The sequence below is a fragment of the Podarcis cretensis genome (assembly GCF_951804945.1).
Source record: "Podarcis cretensis genome assembly, chromosome: 9".
Taxonomy (NCBI): domain Eukaryota; kingdom Metazoa; phylum Chordata; class Lepidosauria; order Squamata; family Lacertidae; genus Podarcis; species Podarcis cretensis.
In genome coordinates this window covers 5,472,537-5,493,022 of record NC_137178.1, presented here as the reverse complement: position 1 = coordinate 5,493,022, position 20,486 = coordinate 5,472,537, and the positions used below count along the sequence as shown (strand labels likewise).

At 46.9% G+C, this 20,486-nt stretch overlaps 2 protein-coding genes across 2 annotated transcripts in view; one reads left to right on the top strand and one right to left on the bottom strand.

Annotated features, from left to right (window-relative positions):
• The window catches only part of LOC307224190 (kyphoscoliosis peptidase-like), a 281,232-nt gene that overhangs the window by 68,958 nt on the left and 191,788 nt on the right, over positions 1–20,486 (top strand). The window lies entirely within an intron of this gene.
• DNAAF9 (dynein axonemal assembly factor 9) overlaps positions 1–20,486 on the bottom strand; it is an 83,531-nt gene that overhangs the window by 44,046 nt on the left and 18,999 nt on the right. Inside the window, exons 3-7 of the mRNA XM_079990727.1 lie at positions 11,352–11,471; positions 9,877–10,001; positions 6,279–6,375; positions 3,273–3,379; positions 1,884–1,961 (exon numbers count right to left, since the gene is read on the bottom strand). Coding sequence (XP_079846853.1) covers positions 1,884–1,961; positions 3,273–3,379; positions 6,279–6,375; positions 9,877–10,001; positions 11,352–11,471 — 527 coding nt within the window. The remainder of the gene's footprint in view (positions 1–1,883; positions 1,962–3,272; positions 3,380–6,278; positions 6,376–9,876; positions 10,002–11,351; positions 11,472–20,486) is intronic.

Here is a 20,486-nt window from a genome sequence, read left to right as displayed (position 1 = left end):
AAAAACAGCAATGCAGCTCCTATGCACACCCTGAATGCTCTGAGCTTATGCAAAGGTCATTGTGGCAAGTGGGAGAGAGGTAGAAAGGCTTAGTCACACAATCAGCAAGATTTGAAAGCAAGAAAACAGATCACTGGTGACGTCTCCCTCTGTGGTTTTGCACAGGATCTCATTCATTCCACAAAGTTCTGTACACAAGGCATTCCTAGTGGCCTTTGCCCATGCTGCCTGGGACTAATGAGGCCAAAGCCACAGGGTACATACACAATGAGCCGATTCAGATATCGCAATAAAACGTGATTGATCCTAACGGGAATGAGATAATGGGAGGCCTTAGGCACAATTGCTCCTCCTCTCCCCACTCTCCCCACTCTTCCCCCCATGCGGTCATGAGGAAATGAGAAGCTTTCCTCCTCTGTATCTGAACATGACAAACTCGTTTGAAACAAGCCAATTTAAAACCATGTATTACTAAGATGGCTTCTTTCAACAAACCACAGTGTGGGGTTCCGAACAGTGTAAGAAACTGAGATATGAAAGCGAGGAGCTGAATGGCACCTTAAACCGAGGTTATGGGTGCAACAACGGAATGTACAGGCGCGCTTTTTGAATAACGAGAATACAGAGCTGAAAATGAATGAACCGCAGCTAAAATATTATGTACGTTTTTCCACATGGTCTAGTCCTTCCCCTGCCCACCCCCTTGATATTCTTCAGAGGGTCTCTTCTCCAGTCTTCAGAGAGTAGCTGGAAGTGGGGAGGCAGAAAAAGGTCCTCCTTTCCTTCCACTCTGCAGTTTGAATCTGAAATCTTGGATGCGGTCCTGCGCCCAGAGCTAAGAAACTGCTCGCACTAATGAAATTCCATGTTGCTAAATGCGCCTAGAACACGGGTAGGCAAACTAAGGCCCGGGGGCCGGATGCGGCCCAATCGCCTTCTAAATCCGGCCCGCGGACAGTCCAGGAATCAGTGTGTTTTTACATGAGTAGAATGTGTCCTTTTATTTAAAATGCATCTCTGGGTTATTTGTGGGGCCTGTCTGGTGTTTTTACATAAGTAGAATGTGTGTTTTTATTTAAAATGCATCTCTGGGTTATTTGTGGGGCATAGGAATTCATTCTTTTTTTTTTTCTTCTTTCCAAAATATTGTCCGGTCCCCCACAAGGTCTGCGGGATGATGGACCGGCCCACAGCTGAAAAAGGTTGCTGGCCCCTGAGCTAGAACAATGGGGGTTTTGAACACTGGTTCAGAAATAACCCTAAACCAAGGCTAATAAAAACAGATGTGAAGAAACAGAACGGGAGAAGCACAAAGCTCTAAACTCACCTCAATCATGGGGGGGGGGGGGAGAGAAAGAACTATGGTTTTTCATGACATCTGAACCGACCCAACATCATTTTATGGGATGCAGAAATGACTGAGCATTTCTCAGAACCACGGAAGTTTGGCATCTTACCAAGATCATCCGCAAGGGGGACGGAGTTTCTCAAGAGAGAGCTTGCCTACTACTGCTGATCTTCCCCAGCCATGTGTGTAACAGGTGAGTGTCAGGTATGATGCAGTGTGTACTCTTGAGTTTACACTGATACCCAACGGGCCTGGCTAGCACTTTGTGGAACTCTGTAGGGTGGGGTCAGTTCACACGGCATGTCCCAGGGCACCCTAGGCTTCTCTGAAGGTTCACACAAAAGCCATTTCCTGTAGAAAGTCATTTTAGTTCTAAACATGTTAAAAGGGAAACCGAATAAATCACAGCACGATGAACCATCAGAATACCAGCATCCATGCAACCATACATCTAAATAACTAAACCATGGGCTTATTCTCTGTCAAATTTGCCTCAGGGGTGGTGGTGGAGGGGAAGAAAAGTCTGACACATTACCTCGTAAAGTAAACTCTCCAGAGAAACAGGATCGATCTTGCTGTAAGTTTTCCACAGGTCCACACTGACATCCATCAGCTGCAAAGAGAGAGAGTTCTGAAAGGGGCTTGCACATTCCATGCTTTTAATAATAATAATTTATTATTTATACCCCCCCGCCCATCTGGCTGAGTTCCCCCAGCCACTCTGGGCGGCTCCCAATCAAATGTTAAAAACAGTACAGCATTAAATATTAAAAACTTTCCTAAACAGGGCTGCCTTCAGATGTCTTTTAAAGATAGGATAGCTGCTTATTTCCTTCACATCTGAAGGGAGGGCGTTCCACAGGGCGGGCGCCACTACCGAGAAGGCCCTCTGTCTGGTTCCCTGTAACCTCACTTCTTGCAATGAGGGAACCGCCAGAAGGCCCTCGGCGCTGGATCTCAGTGTCCGGGCTAAACGATAGGGGTGGAGACGCTCCTTCAGGTATACAGGACCGAGGCCTTCTATTCTCAAACACTGCCTTCCTCAACAGCTGGGTTGGGAACGGGGAATTATAGTTCCAAACATCTGGAGGGCGCCGGGTTGGGGAAGGCAGCTCAAGCGTTACAGTTCTTCCCAAGGCCAAGCAGGCAACAAGGCTAGGATGATTGAAAGGGGCAGTAAGAACACACAGCAGTCACCAAAAGTACTTAAGGAGAAGGTGCTTGGTTTCCTTTCCGTTTGGAAAGAAGTTGCCCCGTACGACACAATCCCCATTCACAGAGACTCCATTCAGCTGGGAACATTCACAATATGCCATTATGGCTGGTGAATAGTGCCATGAACGTGAAGCGCCGTTGTGCCACTCAGCACCCGGCAGTTTCTGTAAAATAACTATTACACGGATAGGTTCCCTTTGAGGCCACGGCAGACAACAGCCCCGGCAGCTCGCAACAGAGATGAAAGTTTAACTGTGCAATCTGGAAGAGTAACAATAAAAGCTAATTTTTTTTACTAGGGTTTTTCTCAGTTGCTCGGTTTGGGAAAAGGAGAGCATAACACAGGGGTTTCCAAGACAGATGTTGCAAAATTTGTTCAGCGGACACTCCTGAGAACGGTGGCATATTCAAGACATAGCAACACAAGATTCCTATCCCGTGCTTTTGGCTTATACAAAGCAAAATAATATATACATTAAAACAGGAAGAGGAAGATGCTGTGGAAGTGTGGAGCCAGAAACTAGGGACTCCATAATAAAATGAAGAGGTCTGGGGTGCTCTGGAATACAGTGATGATGAAATAACTCTTTCCCAGTCACAATCTTTCCAACGCCTCCAATGAACCACAGCAGGGGAGAAAAGTCCTGGCTTTGGGGGGACGCATGATAGGCTTGTTGTTCAGCTAGGAAACCTCCCTCCAGCCTCTTACCTCATATTTCATTGTGAAGAAGCCATCGCCGCCGATTCCTTCCAGGGCAAAGGCCTGCACGATCGGCCACTTTTCAACAATGAACATGTCAAATATCTGCAGATGTCCTGAAGAAACAAAGCAATTTTATTTGGGTGGGTGTGCAATTCCTCAGCTTTTGTTATGCAACTGCAGCGCTGTCCATGTATATTAATGCAATGGTTCTGCTTATCTAGAGAGGGTTCCCTTGCTGATGCGGTTCTGTTGGTTATTATATAAAGATTTTAGGCTGCCATATGCTCTAATGTAAACGAAGATGTACTCCTAGAATCACAGAGCTGCCCCCGTTAACAGCCAGACACACTGACCCACTGCACTACGGGGTCCCCATGCAACCATGTTAAGCACTTTAAAGATGAAAATAAGTAAATGCAACCTTTCAACAGGGTGAAGCATTTGTAGATGGGGAAAACCCTAACGTTTTCCATTTTGCTGAATCAATATATTCAGAAGATCATGGGATTAGGATGAGTGTGTGTGTGGAAGCATGAAGCTGACACACAGGATGCCTCTTGGCGACAAAGAGGATGTGGAAGTAAATGCAATAATGCACCAGGCAATGTTCTCCCTTGGAGAAGCGCCCTAGATCTCCGGCAGAGCAGCTGCTCTGCATGCAGAAGATCTCAATTCCAATCCCTGGTATCTCTATGAAAGTTTGCAAAGGACCCTTAGCCAAGACTATGAAGAGCTGCTGCTGGTCAGTGAAAACCAGAGGCTGGGAACCTCAGGACGAGGGGGACAAAAGCAATCACACATCCCAAGGCCTTTCTGCCCAGCCCTTGGTCAACATCCTTCTCTCCCACACCCTCCTCAAATGCCCATCTGGAATGCAGCCTTCAACTGTGATCATGCATCTACCGTATTTTTCGCCCTATAGGATGCACCGGCCCATAGGACGCACCTAGTTTTTTTGGGGGGAAATCAAGGGGGAAAAAATTATTCCCCCCCCAGGTTTGAGCAGCCATCCCCAAATTAGAAGAGGGAGACGGAGCGCTCCGTCTCCCTCTTCTGCCTTCAGGGACAGCCTCTCTAGCCTCCGTGGGGCAGCGGCTTGCCCCGCTGTCCCCCGAGCTTGTGGGGCTGGCGATGGGGAGAAGCAGGCTTGCTCCCCACCCCCCCCCAGCCTCCAGACCAGGTCCGGGAATAGCGGGGTGGCGGCGCTGCGCCTCCTCGCTGTCCCCCGAGCTTGTGGGCTGCAGGCTGCTGTCTGCAAGCCTTGCGAGCCCGCGGGAACTCCCGCCGGGCTTGCAAGGCTTGCGGATAGCTTCCTGAAGCCCGGAGAGCGAGAGGTGTTGGTGCACACCGACCCCTCTCGCTCTCCAGGCTTCAGCGAAAGCCTGCATTCGCCCCATAGGACACACACACATTTCCCCTTCATTTTTGGAGGGGGAAAAGTGTGTCCTATAGGGCGAAAAATACGATAACTTGCTTGGGTGGAGGATAAAGAGAGGGTGACGTTTGTGTATGGAACCCACTGATGTGTGTGGTCACCACTCAGATATGGCTCCCAAAAGGTTGGCCAAGCACCCCACCCCTGGTGTAGACAATACCTTGCTATATTGACCACTATACTGTGACTCAGTAGAAAGCAGCTTCCTACGAGATTAGAAAAATGTGGCAGAAAACAAGATTTGGGCTTATTTATTCATTTTTGCTTACGTGCATATTTCATTTCCAATAAAGAACGCTTTTAAATCTAGAATACTGCAGCAATTGTTTATTGTGGACTACCTTTGTAGTTTCTTTGCTGTTGAGGCATGACGCCATAGTTCTTCCTTATGGCTGCCATATTAAAAATCACTTGGAAGTCTCCCCAGTTAAAACACAGACCCTCTCCTACATTGTGACACATCTGCACAGAACGCAGCTGCATCGCGTTGCCAGGTCCTCAGCAAGGAGGCATTGCTAAGTTTGTGCATGTTCTAGACTGAGATGCCTTTGCCAGTTGAGACCAGCTCAGTTCCAGTCAGGAGTCCAGCAGCAAGTTTCCATTCCCCTTCTATTTAACCTGGAAAAGCAGGCATCATTTGCCTCTTGGATTTCATCACCATCTGAAAGACCACTGAGTGCCAATGTAACTTCAGTAATTTAAGTCTGCAATCTAAGGCCAACTCAACTAGAAGATGCTTAATTCTGAAGCTGATGATTCCTAATACTTTTTTTCCTGTAACTTCTTTTTTTAACTGCACATTTCCCGTGAACTTCACAGGTATTTCTCAAAGTCCAAAGAGGAGCCTATCCCACAACTGGTACGGCATACGAGTCATCGAGAGAGAAAATGACTGTACAAATCCCTACTGAAAAGAAAAACGAACAACATCCAGCACCACCACTGTATTCCAGGCATTTGCTCAAATGCTCCCTGCACCACTACAAAAAGCAGCTGTCTTCCCTCAAGGGTGCCAAAAAGCCTCTCGTTGAGACCAGTGGAATGCCTAGCTTTGAAAAACGGGAGTGAGGAATTGGAGCCGGCTCAGTGGCTCAGCCCCATAGCTAGGAGGGTCACCAGGGGAAGCCCGTTGCTGGGGAAACCCACAGTTGATGCAACTATAAATATACTCCTCTCTGTTCATAGTTATTTCTTTAATGGAACTACAAGCAAGATGCTTGTTGCAGCTTTCTTGCATCAGCCTGTTTGCTGGTTATTTCCAGCAAAACAAAATCAAGACTGCGCTTTGGCTTTATATCCCAGCTTCACATAATTAACAGGAAGGTTTGTTTCCTGTTCTAAAAAGGGTGGCTATTCTTTCCCCACATAAAGGAGGAGTTAAATGGAAGAACTCCTCATGTGGCACACACAGAGAGCTTTGTTTGTTGAACTACACATACCATGTTTAATATAAATAATGGACCCCAGTTACTCATTTTCCCCTTTCCCTGACTCAAAAGTATTATAGGAGCATAGAACTGTGGAGTTGGCACGTCGTGTACTGCTGTTCAAGGTGCGAGTAGGTTTTTCAAACCTACCTTGTGAGCTAAAGGGAATCCCGATTCGACTGCAGTCACGAACCATGTCTACGAAGCTGGAAATTTTGAATTCCTCCGCAGCCTCTTCGTCTTCGTACTAAAAGAAACAGACAGGGAGAAAGAAAACCCTGCAAATCAATACTCTAACCACTGCCCAACGATCTGGAAAATAATGCCCATGTTGCAATGCCTTTCTTATTCTGCCTGTAATGCTCTCAGCTCACAGCAGTCGCCATCTTTAGTCGATCCACACTATATTTTAAGCATGGCCATCTTGGGCTGAAAAGACCATGTTCACACTGATAACAAGCACAGAAGCCAGCAGGGATGACGCTGTATAAAGTGAAGCAAGAGCAATCACTGTGCAAGGAAAAGCTGACCCACGTTCCATTGTGAACACGGTGCCTGCAAGCTCATGCAAATATTAATATTCATTGCTTTTATATCCCACCTTGTTCTCCAAGGAGCTCAGGGTGGCATATACTGTTCTTCCTTTCCTCATTTAATCTCCACAACAACCCTGTGAGGTAGGTAAGGCTGAGAGGCAGCGACTGGCCCAAGGTCACCCAGTGAGCTTCAAGGCCAAGGGAGGATTCGAACTCTGGTCTCCCAGGTCCTAGTCCTACACTCTAACCACTGTGCTGCACTGGCTCTCCCTGAAGCCAGCGGAGACCAACTCAAAGCCATGGCAGCCCTATGCAAACTGCACATCAGTTATGAGCTCCGTCCAGAGCACTAATTCTGTTGCAGTTAAATCTGAAAGAAGCTTCTTCTGTTATCACCTTCTCAAGACTGGAAAACAGACCAAGCTGTAGGCACGGCTCAAGAACCTTCTCTCAAGCACAACCATGTTTTTCTGTTTTCTTCCCTCCAACCCCAACTCGAAAGCTCAGAAACTGCCTTGTGAACATTGCCTACTGCCATATAGAATGAATTGTTTTACTGAGGCTGTTAAGGGTGTTGTTTTAAAGAGAAAGGATAAAGGCAAAAAGAGCTTGTTTGCCATTTCCAGGGGAACACTGGAAGTCTCTTCGGTTAAATCATATGCCTATCATATGCTGGGTCTCTATTCTGCGAGTGCCAAAGCTCCATGAAAGAACTCGTTTTCATTGTGGTTAGTACATCATTATCCAGTCGGCCCACTTAAAAAACCATGTGGTGCAGCACCAGGCAGAGTGGGGGAGAAGAGGCACAGCAGAAACATTCGTATTGCAAAAAGCCGACTGGTTCAACCCAACATGGGTGCCTATTTTGCGGCATACGAGAAAACCCAGTTACAAGAAGCAAAACACAGTAAGTGCACCAGTAATTTCTAAAGTGCTTGCAAAACAAAGCCCAGCAACCAGAGAGGGGTCCTGCTCATTCTCAAGGCATTGCCAAATTTGGAAAGCCTGATTTACGAGTCTTCGAAGCAAAATAGCACCCTTAAAAAAAACTATGGTTCCCAGAATTCCATGGGAGAAGCCATGGTGGTTCAAGTGTGATAAGAGAGTGTGTTGAATACATGGTACGGAAGTGACCTAAATCATTAACGTATGAGACTTCAGTGGGAAAGAGGAGCTCACAGATCGACTCTAGGCATCTCTCTCCTGGAACAGGAAACAGAACCGGCCAACAAAATACAGCCCTCTGCACACAACTCTTGCATTCCATTACTACTACAACTATGACGTTACAATAAATAATGGGTGGCATTTAGCTGAGTTTTACTCAGAGTATGCTCACTGCAATTAACGAACATGACCAAGTCACTGGGTCTACTGTTAGTAAAATTTCACTGAATGCCACCCAATTATTTTACAGAACATTAAAATGTATGCTTGGTAGAAGAAACACTGAGATGGCAGCTGATTAAAGTGTGTTGCTTAAATTGCTTTTCAGGTTTGTGATTTTTTTTTATGATTTTGTTTACCATTTGTTACTGTAACAGCCACTCTGGGTGGCTTCCAACAAAATATTTAAAAAGCATAATAAATCATCCAACATTAAAACCTTCCCTATGCAGGGATGTCTTCAGATGTCTTCTAAACTGTTATATAGTTATTCATCTGCTTGGTATCTGATGGGAGGGCGTTCCACAGGACGGGCGCCACCACTGAGAAGGCCCTCTGCCTGCTTCCCTGTAACCTCACTTCTCGCAAGGGAACATCGGAGTTGGACCTCAATGTCCAGGCTGGACGACATGGGTATACAGGTATTCAGGTATACAGGGCTGAGGCCATTTAGGGCTCAACACCAACGCTTTGAATTGTGCTCAGAAATGTACTGGGAACAGACACCACAGGGTGTGCTTGGCTCAGACGAGCAGAACGTACAACACGCTTATGCAGATCATGTTCTGTTCTCACTCTCTGAGCGGCAGAGCCAGATCACAGGACAAAAGAACGAACAGCACTGGTGGGTTTTAAGGGAGGGGCTGGATAATCTAGACAGCGAGAGATGCAGATAAAGGAGGGAGACCCATTCTGCCTCTCCTGAAGGCTGTGGGCGTTTAAATCCCAACAGACCTGGAGAGGTGCTTGGTTTCATCAGGTGCAGCACTAGAACATAATGAGCCTGGCTCCAAGAAATGGTTTTCGGTCCAGAACCACCAGGCTTCAAAGGCAAAAGCATTGTGAACTATGTGAAAGGTGCTTCACTTAATCTAATTGCAGCAAGCCTCCAGGTCCTTGCCAAGGAGGAGATCAACTGGTGCCACAATCCACCAGTTCCGAGGTGTGCAGAAGCTTTCTTATTCTCTCCTGTGGGCCATGCAGAGCGGGGAGCCCTGTGCGTGCACCCAAGGCATTTTGCAGTAGTTTTATTCCGGAAAGGTTCTTTTACAAATCCCAAATGACAAATGAGCGGGTCGGACTTCAGATCACACGCAGCCCTAGAAGCCCTGGTGTGTCTGGTGTGTTGGCCAAAAGACAAGTATTTAAGCCCCAGGTTGAGAGCGCTCACTTAACGGCAGCACTGGGGTTATTTTGACAGGAAAGAGATGTTTTTAGCCACCCTGAATGGAGTTTTGATGCAGCTACCAAGGCAAGAAAGGTTTGTTCTGCTGACATGTAGTTGTCCTGTGTCCCAGCTGTTGAGAAACTTGAGAATTGCAGCATAAGCACCAGATAGGATCAATAATCAGACTCAATTATTTGGTCTCTTTCTTCCCTTTCTGTATTCTCACAAAAATGATCCAAATGGCAAGAACTGTGGAATAAGCAACAAGAAAGGGGTTCGCTATGCCTTTTCAAAGTCACCATCTTGACGTAATGGTGATATGAAGCAGAGATCACGACTGCTATCCTGTGCACACTTACTCGAGAGTAAGCCCCTCTGAACCCAGTAGCACCTCCACGTGAACTTGCACAGTATCAAGCTGCAAGTCAGGCAAATCTTCCGTTTTGATTTCTTGGCCATTTTTAATTTCAATTCCATGAAAGAGAAGGGAGTCGGGAGTCTGACCACTGTAACAGCGTCTCATTGGATCATATCAATTCCACAGAATTAGGAGACCTTCTACAACACCAAAGGCCTCCGTGGGAAGCCGGAACTGCTGCAACTCAGGACGGCCTCAGACAAATGCTGTTCTTTCTATGTTTGCTACTCGGCCACTCACCTCGTTTTCAGTCAGGCAGTGGAAATGCAAGTTTCTCCAGAATGCTACATATGGCAAAAGGTAGTTGTAGTTGACCGGGTTGCAATAGAGATGGACGCTGTCTGGCTTTATTAGTAGGATCACATCTAAAAGGAACAAGAAATCAACCTCATGTTATTTTCAAGTCACTAACCTGTTTGTCAACCTGATGCAATGCTCAGACAAGTCCTTACTTATTTAATACATTTTTACTCGCTCTTCAGCTAATGGGGCCCCCAGAGCAATTTATGTAAGATCATTAACAGACAATACAGTGTCTGCCCTCCATATGGTAACTGGAAATACATGACACAAAAGGGAAAAGAGATGGGGAGGGTAAAGGAAAACAAACTCAGGGACTTTGGTTTTTTTGTTTTAAGTCCTTGTGATCCCTCCCTTCTAAATGACAAAATATGGAACAGGCCGTTCCAAATATTGCACTCAATATTTTCCTTTTATGATGTTCAAAAGGTATGTGCTGGCATGTGTAAAAATCACATGTAGTACCCAGGCTGGCACAATCACCTACAAAGGAGGTGGAGGAGGCAGTTATATAGGAAACAACCCAAGGGAGCTCTTTGCTCAAGGCCACCCAAAAAGTTCATGGCGGAGCAGCTGCATTTCGTTTTTTGCACTGGTGGCCCCAAGTCCACCTTGAAGTTAGTGCTCCCAGGCTTTTTGGGGTGATCTTTGGGCTTCTGAATGGATTCTGGATGCGGATGGCACTGTGGGTTAAACCACAGAGTCTAGGGCTTGCTGATCAGAAGGTTGGTGGTTCGAATCCCTGCGACAGGGTGAGCTCCCGTTGTTCGGTCCCTGCTCCTGCCAACCTAACAGTTCAAAAGCACATCAAAGTGCAAGTAGATAAATTGGTACCACTCTGGCAGGAAGGTAAACGGCGTTTCCATGCGCTGCTCTGGTTCGCCAGAAGCGGCTTAGTCATGCTGGCCACATGACCCGGAAGCTGTACGCCGGCTCCCTCGGCCAATAAAGCGAGATGAGCACCGCAACCCCAGAGTCAGTCACGACTGGACCTAATGGTCAGGGGTCCCTTTACCTTGGGCTTTTGAATGGATTCTGGTGTCTTGACAAAAAAAAATTATATTTTAAGGCCTGCCTGCGTTCAATTGTCTCCATTACATTCTAACCATTTTTAATGTATGTTATCCAGAGAACTTCGGTTAAGGGGCAACACAGAAATGCCACGAATAAAAACAATTAACTAAATAAAATGGAATACCCGTGGGAGCAAAGTGGAAGAGGGTGGGTTGTATCAACATCCACAAAGACGTTTTAGGAAAGAACCAGGAGCAATAAACTGCCTAGCCTCTTCCTTGCATACAGTACACAAGGAGAGACTCAAAGGAGGCGATATCAAAAGAAGTGAAAGAAGACCAGCCTTATTTGGCCCCTTGAGTGTTCATCTTAAAATAGCACACAGCACCACTTTCCCTTACCGTCAAGGACCTCTTCAGGAAACCCCGATCTTTCAAATTCATTGTTGCTCTGGTTGTACAAGCCAAAGAGAAGGTAGTTTGCCAGTTCCCGGCAGCCCTCGTTGTATCGGCTGTCAATCCCTGCAGAAGTAAGCATAAGAAATCCACAGTAAGGTAGTAGTAATAGGGAGGAAAGAAGCAACAGTTCCGATTCCAAATCACAGAATAACCAACTAGGGAAATGTCTGGAGTCCCTGCCTTCCTCCTAAGTCTCCTATGCTTTGGAAGCAGGCTGCAGCTTCCAACATACCCTGACCACTAAAACAAAGGAATACACGAGGGTGGTGGGAATCAATTTTTGAAATTGCAATAGGTCCTGAAGAGCAGCAGGGGGAATCTCTAGCCCATGGGACTATACAGTGGTACCTCTGGATGCAAACAGGATCCGTTCCGGAGCCCTGTTCACATCCTGAAGTGAACGCAACCCGCATCTGCGTATGAACGGGTCGCGATTCGCCGCTTCCGGGCATGTGCGTGAGGTCATTTTGACCGTCTGCGCATGTGCGAGCGATGGAACCCGGAAATAACGTGTTCCGTTACTTCTGGGTTGCCACGGAGTGCAACCCGAAAATGCTTAGCCCGAGGTATGACTGTATAGGTCTGACACAGGTCCCAATTTGTGACATCAGGAGTGGTACGTGAATGGGTGCAGCAACCAAGGAACCATTGGGAGCCTCAACTGAGCTCCTAATGGTTGCTTTGCAAAATCAGGGCTCCTTGTCAGCTAACAGCCACTGATGGGGAAATCCCACGTGGAGCTGCTCTCTGGGAGTGTTCCCTATGATGGCAGCCAAGGGCTTCACTTTCTCCCAAACCACTTGCTCCAAACAAACCATCAATTTGGATTCAATGCACTTCCTATGAATGGAGTGGCTCGCCCCACCCCCCGGCAGAATCTAAACCAGGCTTCCTGAACCTCGGCCCTCCAGGTGTTTTGAGACTACAATTCCTATCATAGAATCATAGAATCATAGAGTTGGAAGAGACCACAAGGGCCATCGAGTCCAACCCCCTGCCAAGCAGGAAACACCATCAGAGCACTCCTGACATATGGTTGTCAAGCCTCTGCTTGACATCCCTTGGTCATCCCTGACCACTGGTCCTGCTAACTAGGGATCATGGGAGTTGTAGTCCAAAATATCTGGAGGGCCGAGGTTGAGGAAGCCTGATCTAAACTGCTTGTTCCATATGGACTTTGAAGGCACGCTCCCAGAGCCAATCAGCTGATTGCATATGGCGAGGCAAGTCAACAGTAAGCAATCCCTGAAATCAAGAGGGAAAGCCAAGGACCTACAAGAGGCTAGGAAACCAAGGTTCCCAGAAAGCCTAGTCATGAAGAACAGCTCTTGTGGTGGCATCAGGCCTCCAAATATCTATAATGCTTGCAGCAGCCACAAAATGCTCGTAACGGATGACAGTGGGCCAAAAGAGAGAATGAAGAGCATTCATGAGAATGAAAGGGGACACTGGAACAGAGATGCAGTCAGGTGCAAGCTGCTTTAAAAACAATGAGTAGAAAAGCCTTGTGGCACAATGCTACAGAAGCAATTTAAGGAGGCGGACGGCACTTCATATTTATTTCCCCCACACTAAGCCGCAAATCCAGCCCAGAGCTGCCCCTTTCAGAAAGGGATTGGCAACGCCAGTTGACCTCAGGCCACTACCCAGTTTGGAACAATTGAGGATCATTTTCCCCCCAAAATCCCTTTATGATACACTAAGCCGAAGAACGGCGAGTGCAGAGCTGGGAATTGGGACGGCAAGGTCAACCAGGGAGCGCTGGAGGACAGTTTGGAAGGGAAAAGAGCTTCTGAGCAACAGATGGTGTCAGGAACAAATGAAGAGGAGGATAACAGCATTTTTGAATGGTGTTGCCAAGGTCATGCCACCTTTCCTTGTGTGCGAGTAATCTGTCCCCAAATCCAAAATGCTTCAACATTTGCTATTGCCGTTTGAGACACAGAACTGGTTCCCCTGTGCGTTTGGATCTCTCTGCCTTCTTTGATGGTGGATCTAGTTCAAGTGGGGCTGCATGCTTTTTTCACCCCAGGTCCATCTGTGGCTACTGGCCAAGATACCCAGGAGAGCGACGTCCATTTTCCCAGTCTCTCTTCCTCTCCTTTCTCCTGCTCCGCAGCCCTTAATTGCTAGATACGAGCCACTGAGAACAAAGGATGGCTGCTTCCATTGTGCTCTCCATCTGAAGTTCCTCACAATGTTTGGCTGGCGACCGACAGGTAACAGTAACTGGAGATCTGTGGGCAGCCTGCCCTGGGCTTCCACTCTCACGTGGATTAAGGCGACACAAAACCATTACCTATCTGGGTCATGTTGGGAATTGCCAGACACAAATCCAGATCTGAGCTTCCTGCTTTCCAAACCAGGACTCCAAAGACTAGTTTTTGGAAATGCCTGACCCACGAGAAACAGAAGATAATACACTGGAAGCCAGAGAAGGTCAGAAGGCCAGGCTCAGTCCAGTCTTTATATCAAAGTTTGGCCAATATGGGATCCTCATAGTGCCCATCAACTGCAGGGGCTGATATCTGATATGCTTCCACTCTGTTTCCCAACATACATCTCACGGATAGTTGGTTAGAGCGTGGTGCTGATAACGCCAAGGTTGTAGGTTCAATCCCCATATGGGACAGCTGCATATTCCTGCACTGCAGGGGGTTGGACTGGATGATCCTTAGGGTCCCTTCCGACTCTACAATTCTATGATTCTATGTACAGTGGTGCCCCGCAAGACGAATGCCTCGCAAGACGAAAAACCCACTAGACGAAAGGGTTTTCCGTTTTGGAGGCGCTTTGCAAAACGAATTTCCCTATGGGCTTGCTTCGCAAGACGAAATGTCTTGCGAGTTTTACCGACCTTTCCCCCCCCCCTTTTTCTAAGCCGCTAAGCCGCTTATCCGCTAAGCTGATAAGCCGCTAAAAGCCACTAAACCGCTAATAGCGCTAATCCGCTAAGCCGTCAATGGAGTTGCTTCGCAAGACGAAAAAACCGCTAGACGAAGAGAATCGTGGAACGGATTCTTTTCGTCTTGCGAGGCACCACTGTATATCACACTCCACACAGCTGTGTCCATTAAGTCATCTCTCAGATCAAATGCTACTGCGGTAAGGTAAAAGGTAAAGGTACCCCTGCCCGTACGGGCCAGTCTTGACAGACTCTAGGGTTGTGCGCTCATCTCACTCTAGAGGCCGGGAGCCAGCGCTGTCCACAGACACTTCCGGGTCACGTGGCCAGCGTGACGAAGCTGCTCTGGCGAACCGGCACCAGAGCAGCACACGGAAACGCCGTTTACCTTCCCGCTATAAAGCGGTACCTATTTATCTACTTGCACTTAAGGGTGCTTTCGAACTGCTAGGTGGGCAGGAGCTGGGACCGAACGACGGGAGCTCACCCCGCCACAGGGATTCGAACCGCCGACCATGCGATCGGCAAGTCCTAGGTGCTGAGGTTTTACCCACAGCGCCACCCGCGTCCCTTGCTCCTGCGGTACACAGGATGAAATATGCATCCCGGCACATCCTCCCGCTTCCCGTTGCTAGTGTTATCTGCACAATCCTCATGCTTTAAATATATGCTTTAAACAGAGTCTAGGGCTTGCCGATCAGAAGGTCGGCGGTTTGAATCACCGCGACGGGGTGAGCTCCCGTTGTTCGGTCCCAGCTCCTGCCAACCTAGCAGTTCGAAAGCACGTCGAAGTGCAAGTAGATAAAGAGGTACCGCTCCGGCGGGAAAGCAAACGGCGTTTCCGTGCGCTGCTCTGGTTCGCCACATGACCCGGAAGCTGTCTGCGGACAAACGCCGGCTCCCTCGGCCCATAGAGCAAGGTGAGAGCGCAACCCTAGAGTTGTCTGCAACTGGACCTAATGGTCAGGGGTACCTTTACCTTTACCTTACCCATCATATCACTGACTGAATTCCCCAGACGGTGGGGAGAACAGCAGGATGCTACAGACCGCCCAAACCACAGTGCTGAGCAGCAGGGCACTGGGGGCGCTTCCTTAATCGTTCCACATCTGCCTCTGAAAATACCATTTCTCCTTAACTGATATGCTGCTGATTGAAGCTTCCTATTAAGCTAATCTGGTGACCTAATTCTTCCAACGCAAGATTTATGATTAAAACATGAGCCCATGAGAATTATGGAATAAATCCCTGAGTCACGGCAGGAGAGAGCTGACAACTTTCCAAGAAATAACCTCCAGCTTTGCAGAAGGCAAATGTTAAGAGGAATCATCGCAAGTGGCTGGCCGTGCTGAGGGGGCAAGGTGAGACTCAAAGGCTCGGGAGAAAGACCCCCAAGGGAATCTAGTCCCACTCGCAACATGCCACTTCAGGTTAATTTCTGATTTTTCTTTTAAATAATCAAACTTCATTTTTATAAAAATACAACACACACACACACACACACAAATATAATAGAGCATACAACAAATATTACACACACACAAAAACCTCCAGCTGGGGAGGGCGGGATATAAATAAACTTTTATTTTTATTTTTATTATATAGTATACATCAAAAAAGAAGAAAAGCATCCTTTTTATAATGGAATCTCACACACATTTCAACTGCCAATAACATTTTGTTCTTTGCATTTTTCATTCATAGCTATCCTTTCTTGAACTCATGTTTTTATAACAAAGCAGTCTACACCACCACCTAAAATACCTCTTTTCACACAAGCTTTTAACAGACTCCATTATTTATTTCTTCTAGATAATTAACCCCATTCCTCAACACCACTGACAATTTAATCAGGTTCAGTTGTTTCCATTTTTTCCTGATGATATCTTTGCCCTGTTGGTTTGCATGCAACCTTCCCACATTTTGGCCCGTAACAGCCCTGCGTGATCATAACATGCAGAATCTCATATGAATAAAGGGATCAACTTTTTACAAAATTTAATAAGCAGATGGGGGGGGGGGGTTAATGGTAGCTCTGATGTGGTGGAAAGCTTCCCCCTATCTTTTCAAACATGCAGTTCCAAAACTGCTTTGATTTTATGCAAACAAAAAAACAACAACCAATGAATGGAAGAAATTTCCTATTGTGGCGTCACAAAACCAGAACATTAGGTTAATGTCAACCTCCATATTTCTGGGGAAAATCAAAAGCAAAGGGGTACCAGGAGGAGGAGGGTGGGCCTGGAGAAAAAGGGGGGGGGCATTTCACTCCACGGTTGGTTAGAGCTTCATTCTTTGTTTTTTGGGAGGGAGGTATCTTCACTTGCAGAAATGCACTGAACAACATATGGGAGTGGAAATAATGGATTCCAGCTACCAACAGCTTTAGGATGGCAGCCAAGGAAGTGGCCCAACTGATTAAAAAGCTATCCATGCTTACAGAATATATTTACAGGAATTTCACCACAGCTTTTGCCCAGATGTTAGTAACACCGAGGCAAAGAATACTTTATAAATCAGGTCTAAATCGTTCAAACAAGCCCGTCAAACAGCACAATGCCCTCCTGCATGGACACACAGATACTGAAGGGAGTGAGTGAAAGAGCAACCAGTTAGTGTAAGGCTTATTTGCCCGGTCAGCTAGAGCAAATTATTTTGATTATGACTAGGGGAAATACCTCCAGAACACCAGGTTACCCAGGAACCTAAAATCAGCGGCAGTACTTTGGGGTCTCAAATTCCCACAGTGCCCTGTGTGATGCCAAAATTTGGTGCCTCCCCCCACCTCTCACCTACCATTCCACATCTTAGTTGCAGCGCTCCTGAGGCTCTGCACCCGTGCCACTAAACCTGTCGCACTCCCTTAAATCCGCCTCTGCTACAATTCTGATACTGACCGCAATGCATTTAAAATGCATTTTCCAGCTTCGAGTTGAAACATTTCCCTAAGGCTGCAGACTGCAGCAGATCCTCCCCAATGAAACAAAGAAAAGAAAAGAAAAATGAAACCAAGCTTAAGAGGAGAGGAACAGAAAGGGACAGAAATTCCCAGGCTTGGGTTGACATTCCCCCTCTTTCAGGAGAAGCTAGCTGGGAATGCAGCAGGGGTATTAGCAGGGGTGCATTTGGGGGAACGGCTCACAAAAGGGTTTCAGATGGGACCAAGCACAGAAAAATTTGATATGTCGTGCCGTAAGCATTTAATTAGCCCATCTAGCCTGTGCTACCTGAGAAAGGATGAAAGCTGCCCAGGATCTGATCACAGTTAATAGCTGGCGGCCTCTTTCGTGGCTGGAACCAGCTGCAGCTCTCACAACAGCCTGGCTTCCTGTGTCACTGTTCTGTCTTGGCTTTCACACGGGGTTACGCTGGGATACAACTCAAGGGATGCCAGTAAATCCAGACTTATAATCAGGGGCCAGGCAAAAGCCCAGGGAGACCATGGCAAGAAATCTAGGGCACTCAGGTGCCTCTTGGAGTTGCACAGGGCACGGAAGTTAGAATCTTTATATACAAGTTAGGAGGTTTTATATTCTGCTCATTCATCGTGCCCCAGGCGTGGGCTTGGCACCTGACTGGTTTCCCTACCTCCCACCCATTTTTAATTTAGCCTAGAAAATCCATGAGCCGTAAAAATATATTAAGACCTATCACAATACAGTGGTACCTCTAGTTGTGGACTTAATCTGTTTTGGGGTGCCATTTGCACCCCGAAAAGTCTGCAACTAGAGCGCCTCTTCTACACGTGTGTGGCGCAATCAAGCGCTTCTGCGCATGCGCAAAGCACGCAGATTGCTTCTGCGCATGTGCAAAGCATGCAGATTGCTTCTGCGCATGTGCGGGCGGCAAAACCGGAAGTAAACACTTCCAGGTTTTCCGTGTTCGTAAGCTGAAAGTCCGTAACACGAGCGGAACGCAACACGAGGTATGACTGTAATGCAGCAATAATTATAACATTCCCACGTATATACACGCCAAGCACTCTTTCTGCAATGTTGCCAGTGCAGCTCTGCGATAATTTTATCGTTGCAATTCATGCTGTACGTTCAGGAGGTTCTCCCCACCTTGATACTGCAGCAGCTCCACTTATTTTCAGGTCTTTGCCCCCAGAGATACAGCTGAGTGATTCCTAGCTAAGGCTCCCAAGTCCTGATACATCTCTATTAACTCCTGATCTAAGCAACATTTGCACCGTTCATAATATACAGATCTGCGGAGGCAAGCCCTGCAAATTAATTCTGGTCGGCTGTGCAACCTCCTTTCATCATGCAAGTACCTAAAAGCTACCCTGTAGTGCCAGGGGGCAATTCTAGAGATAACTCATACCGGGAAGGGAAGGGGAACAAGAGGTCATTGCTGGGGAAGAATGGATTTTATTATTTACAGCAGTTTTATGCTGCTCTTCCGCTGAAAAGGCTCCCGGGGCAGCTGACAAAGATTAGTACCGTATTTTTCGCTCTATAAGACGCACCAGACCACAAGACACACCTAGTTTTTGGAGGAGGAAAACAAGGAAAAAAATATTCTGAATCTCAGAATATTTCGCAGTGAAAGCAGCAATCCCTCTTGCTGTTCTGGCTTCTGGGATAGCTGCGCAGCCTGCATTCGCTCCATAAGATACACACACATTTCCCCTTATTTTTTAGGAGGGAAAAAGTGAATCTTATAGAGCAAAAAATACAGTAAGTCTGCCCCTGACTTGACATGTATACTCTAAAAAACATGACACAAATGCAAAAGGGGTTTGGAGGCTGGAAGAAAAATGTGAATACAGGCACACCTTCTTATTTATTTGTTTAGAGCAGGGTTTCCCAAACCTGGGTCTCCAGCTGCTTTTGGACTACAATTCCCATCATCCCTCACCACTGGTCCTGCTAGCTAGGGATGATGGGAGTTGTAGTCCAAAAACAGCTGGAAACTCAAGTTTGGGAAACCCTGACTTAAGAGCATTTTTACCCTACTCTTCAGACAAAATAGACTTCCAGAGGTCAAGAAAAATAGCACACTTTTAAGGCTTAGCTGCAAAGGGCTCACAATGACCAGCTGGCATGAAACAGTTCAAGGAAGAGGAGGAATCAAAAGCTGCTGGTTCTGCAGTTGAGCTGACAGAGTGGCCCCACTTCCCTTCCTCTGCAGCCTGATGGAATGGATACCACCAGTGACAGTTGATGCAGGCAGCAACCTGATGGCAGTTGGCTTCTCGGTGCAGATGATGGAGTGGCCCTGCTTGCCTTCTTCTCCTGTGCTATCCATTAGCACTTTGCAAAATAATAATAATAATAATAATAATAATAATAATAATTTTTATTTATACCCCGCCCTCCCCAGCCAAGGCCCGGCTCAGGGCGGCTAACAACCAATAATAAAAACAAGTTGATAGGAATACAACTTTAAAAACTAGGCTAAATACAACATTAAAAAGCAGCCTCATCACAGGAGGAGAAAGGAAAAAAGAAAGAGGGGGAGGGAATCAAATTGACTCCAAGCCAAAGGCCAGGGGGAACAACTCTGTCTTACAGGCCCTGCGGAAAGAAATCAGATCTTGCAGGGCCCTGGTCTCATGAGGCAGAGCGTTCCACCAGGCTGGGGCCAGTGTTGAGAAGGCCCCGGCTCTTTATATAACAGGGCTCTTTTTTATATATAACAGAGTTTACAGTGGCAACACATTGGTTTGGTTTATTAAACCTAAGCGCTCATTATTCTGAAAAGCAGCAAGTAGTGTCAACAGCTCTCTTGAAATCCAGAAACTCTGGCTCTGATTTTATGCGTGCTTACTCAGAAGTCAATTCCAGGTGAATTTAATGGGGTTTGGTTCCAGGTGAGCGTGCAGTAGGGCTGAAGGCTTGATAGCCAAATCCTTTTACACTTTTGTCATGTGCTACCTCCGGCTGAAGGCACGGCAATGGAGATTCACATGGAACACTTGAAGGGTGAAACACACAACCAATCAGGTGTCACTTATATTTCTCATGAAAGACAGGTATTAGAATCCTCGAATTGAGGGGTGGAAGGAACCCCAAGGATCATCTAGTCCAACCCCCTGGATTGCTGGAATCTCAGCTAAAGCATCCATGACAGATGGCCACCCAACCACTGCTTAAACCTAGAATCATAGAATCATAGAGTTGGAAGAGACCACAAGGGCCATCGAGTCCAACCCCCTGCCAAGCAGG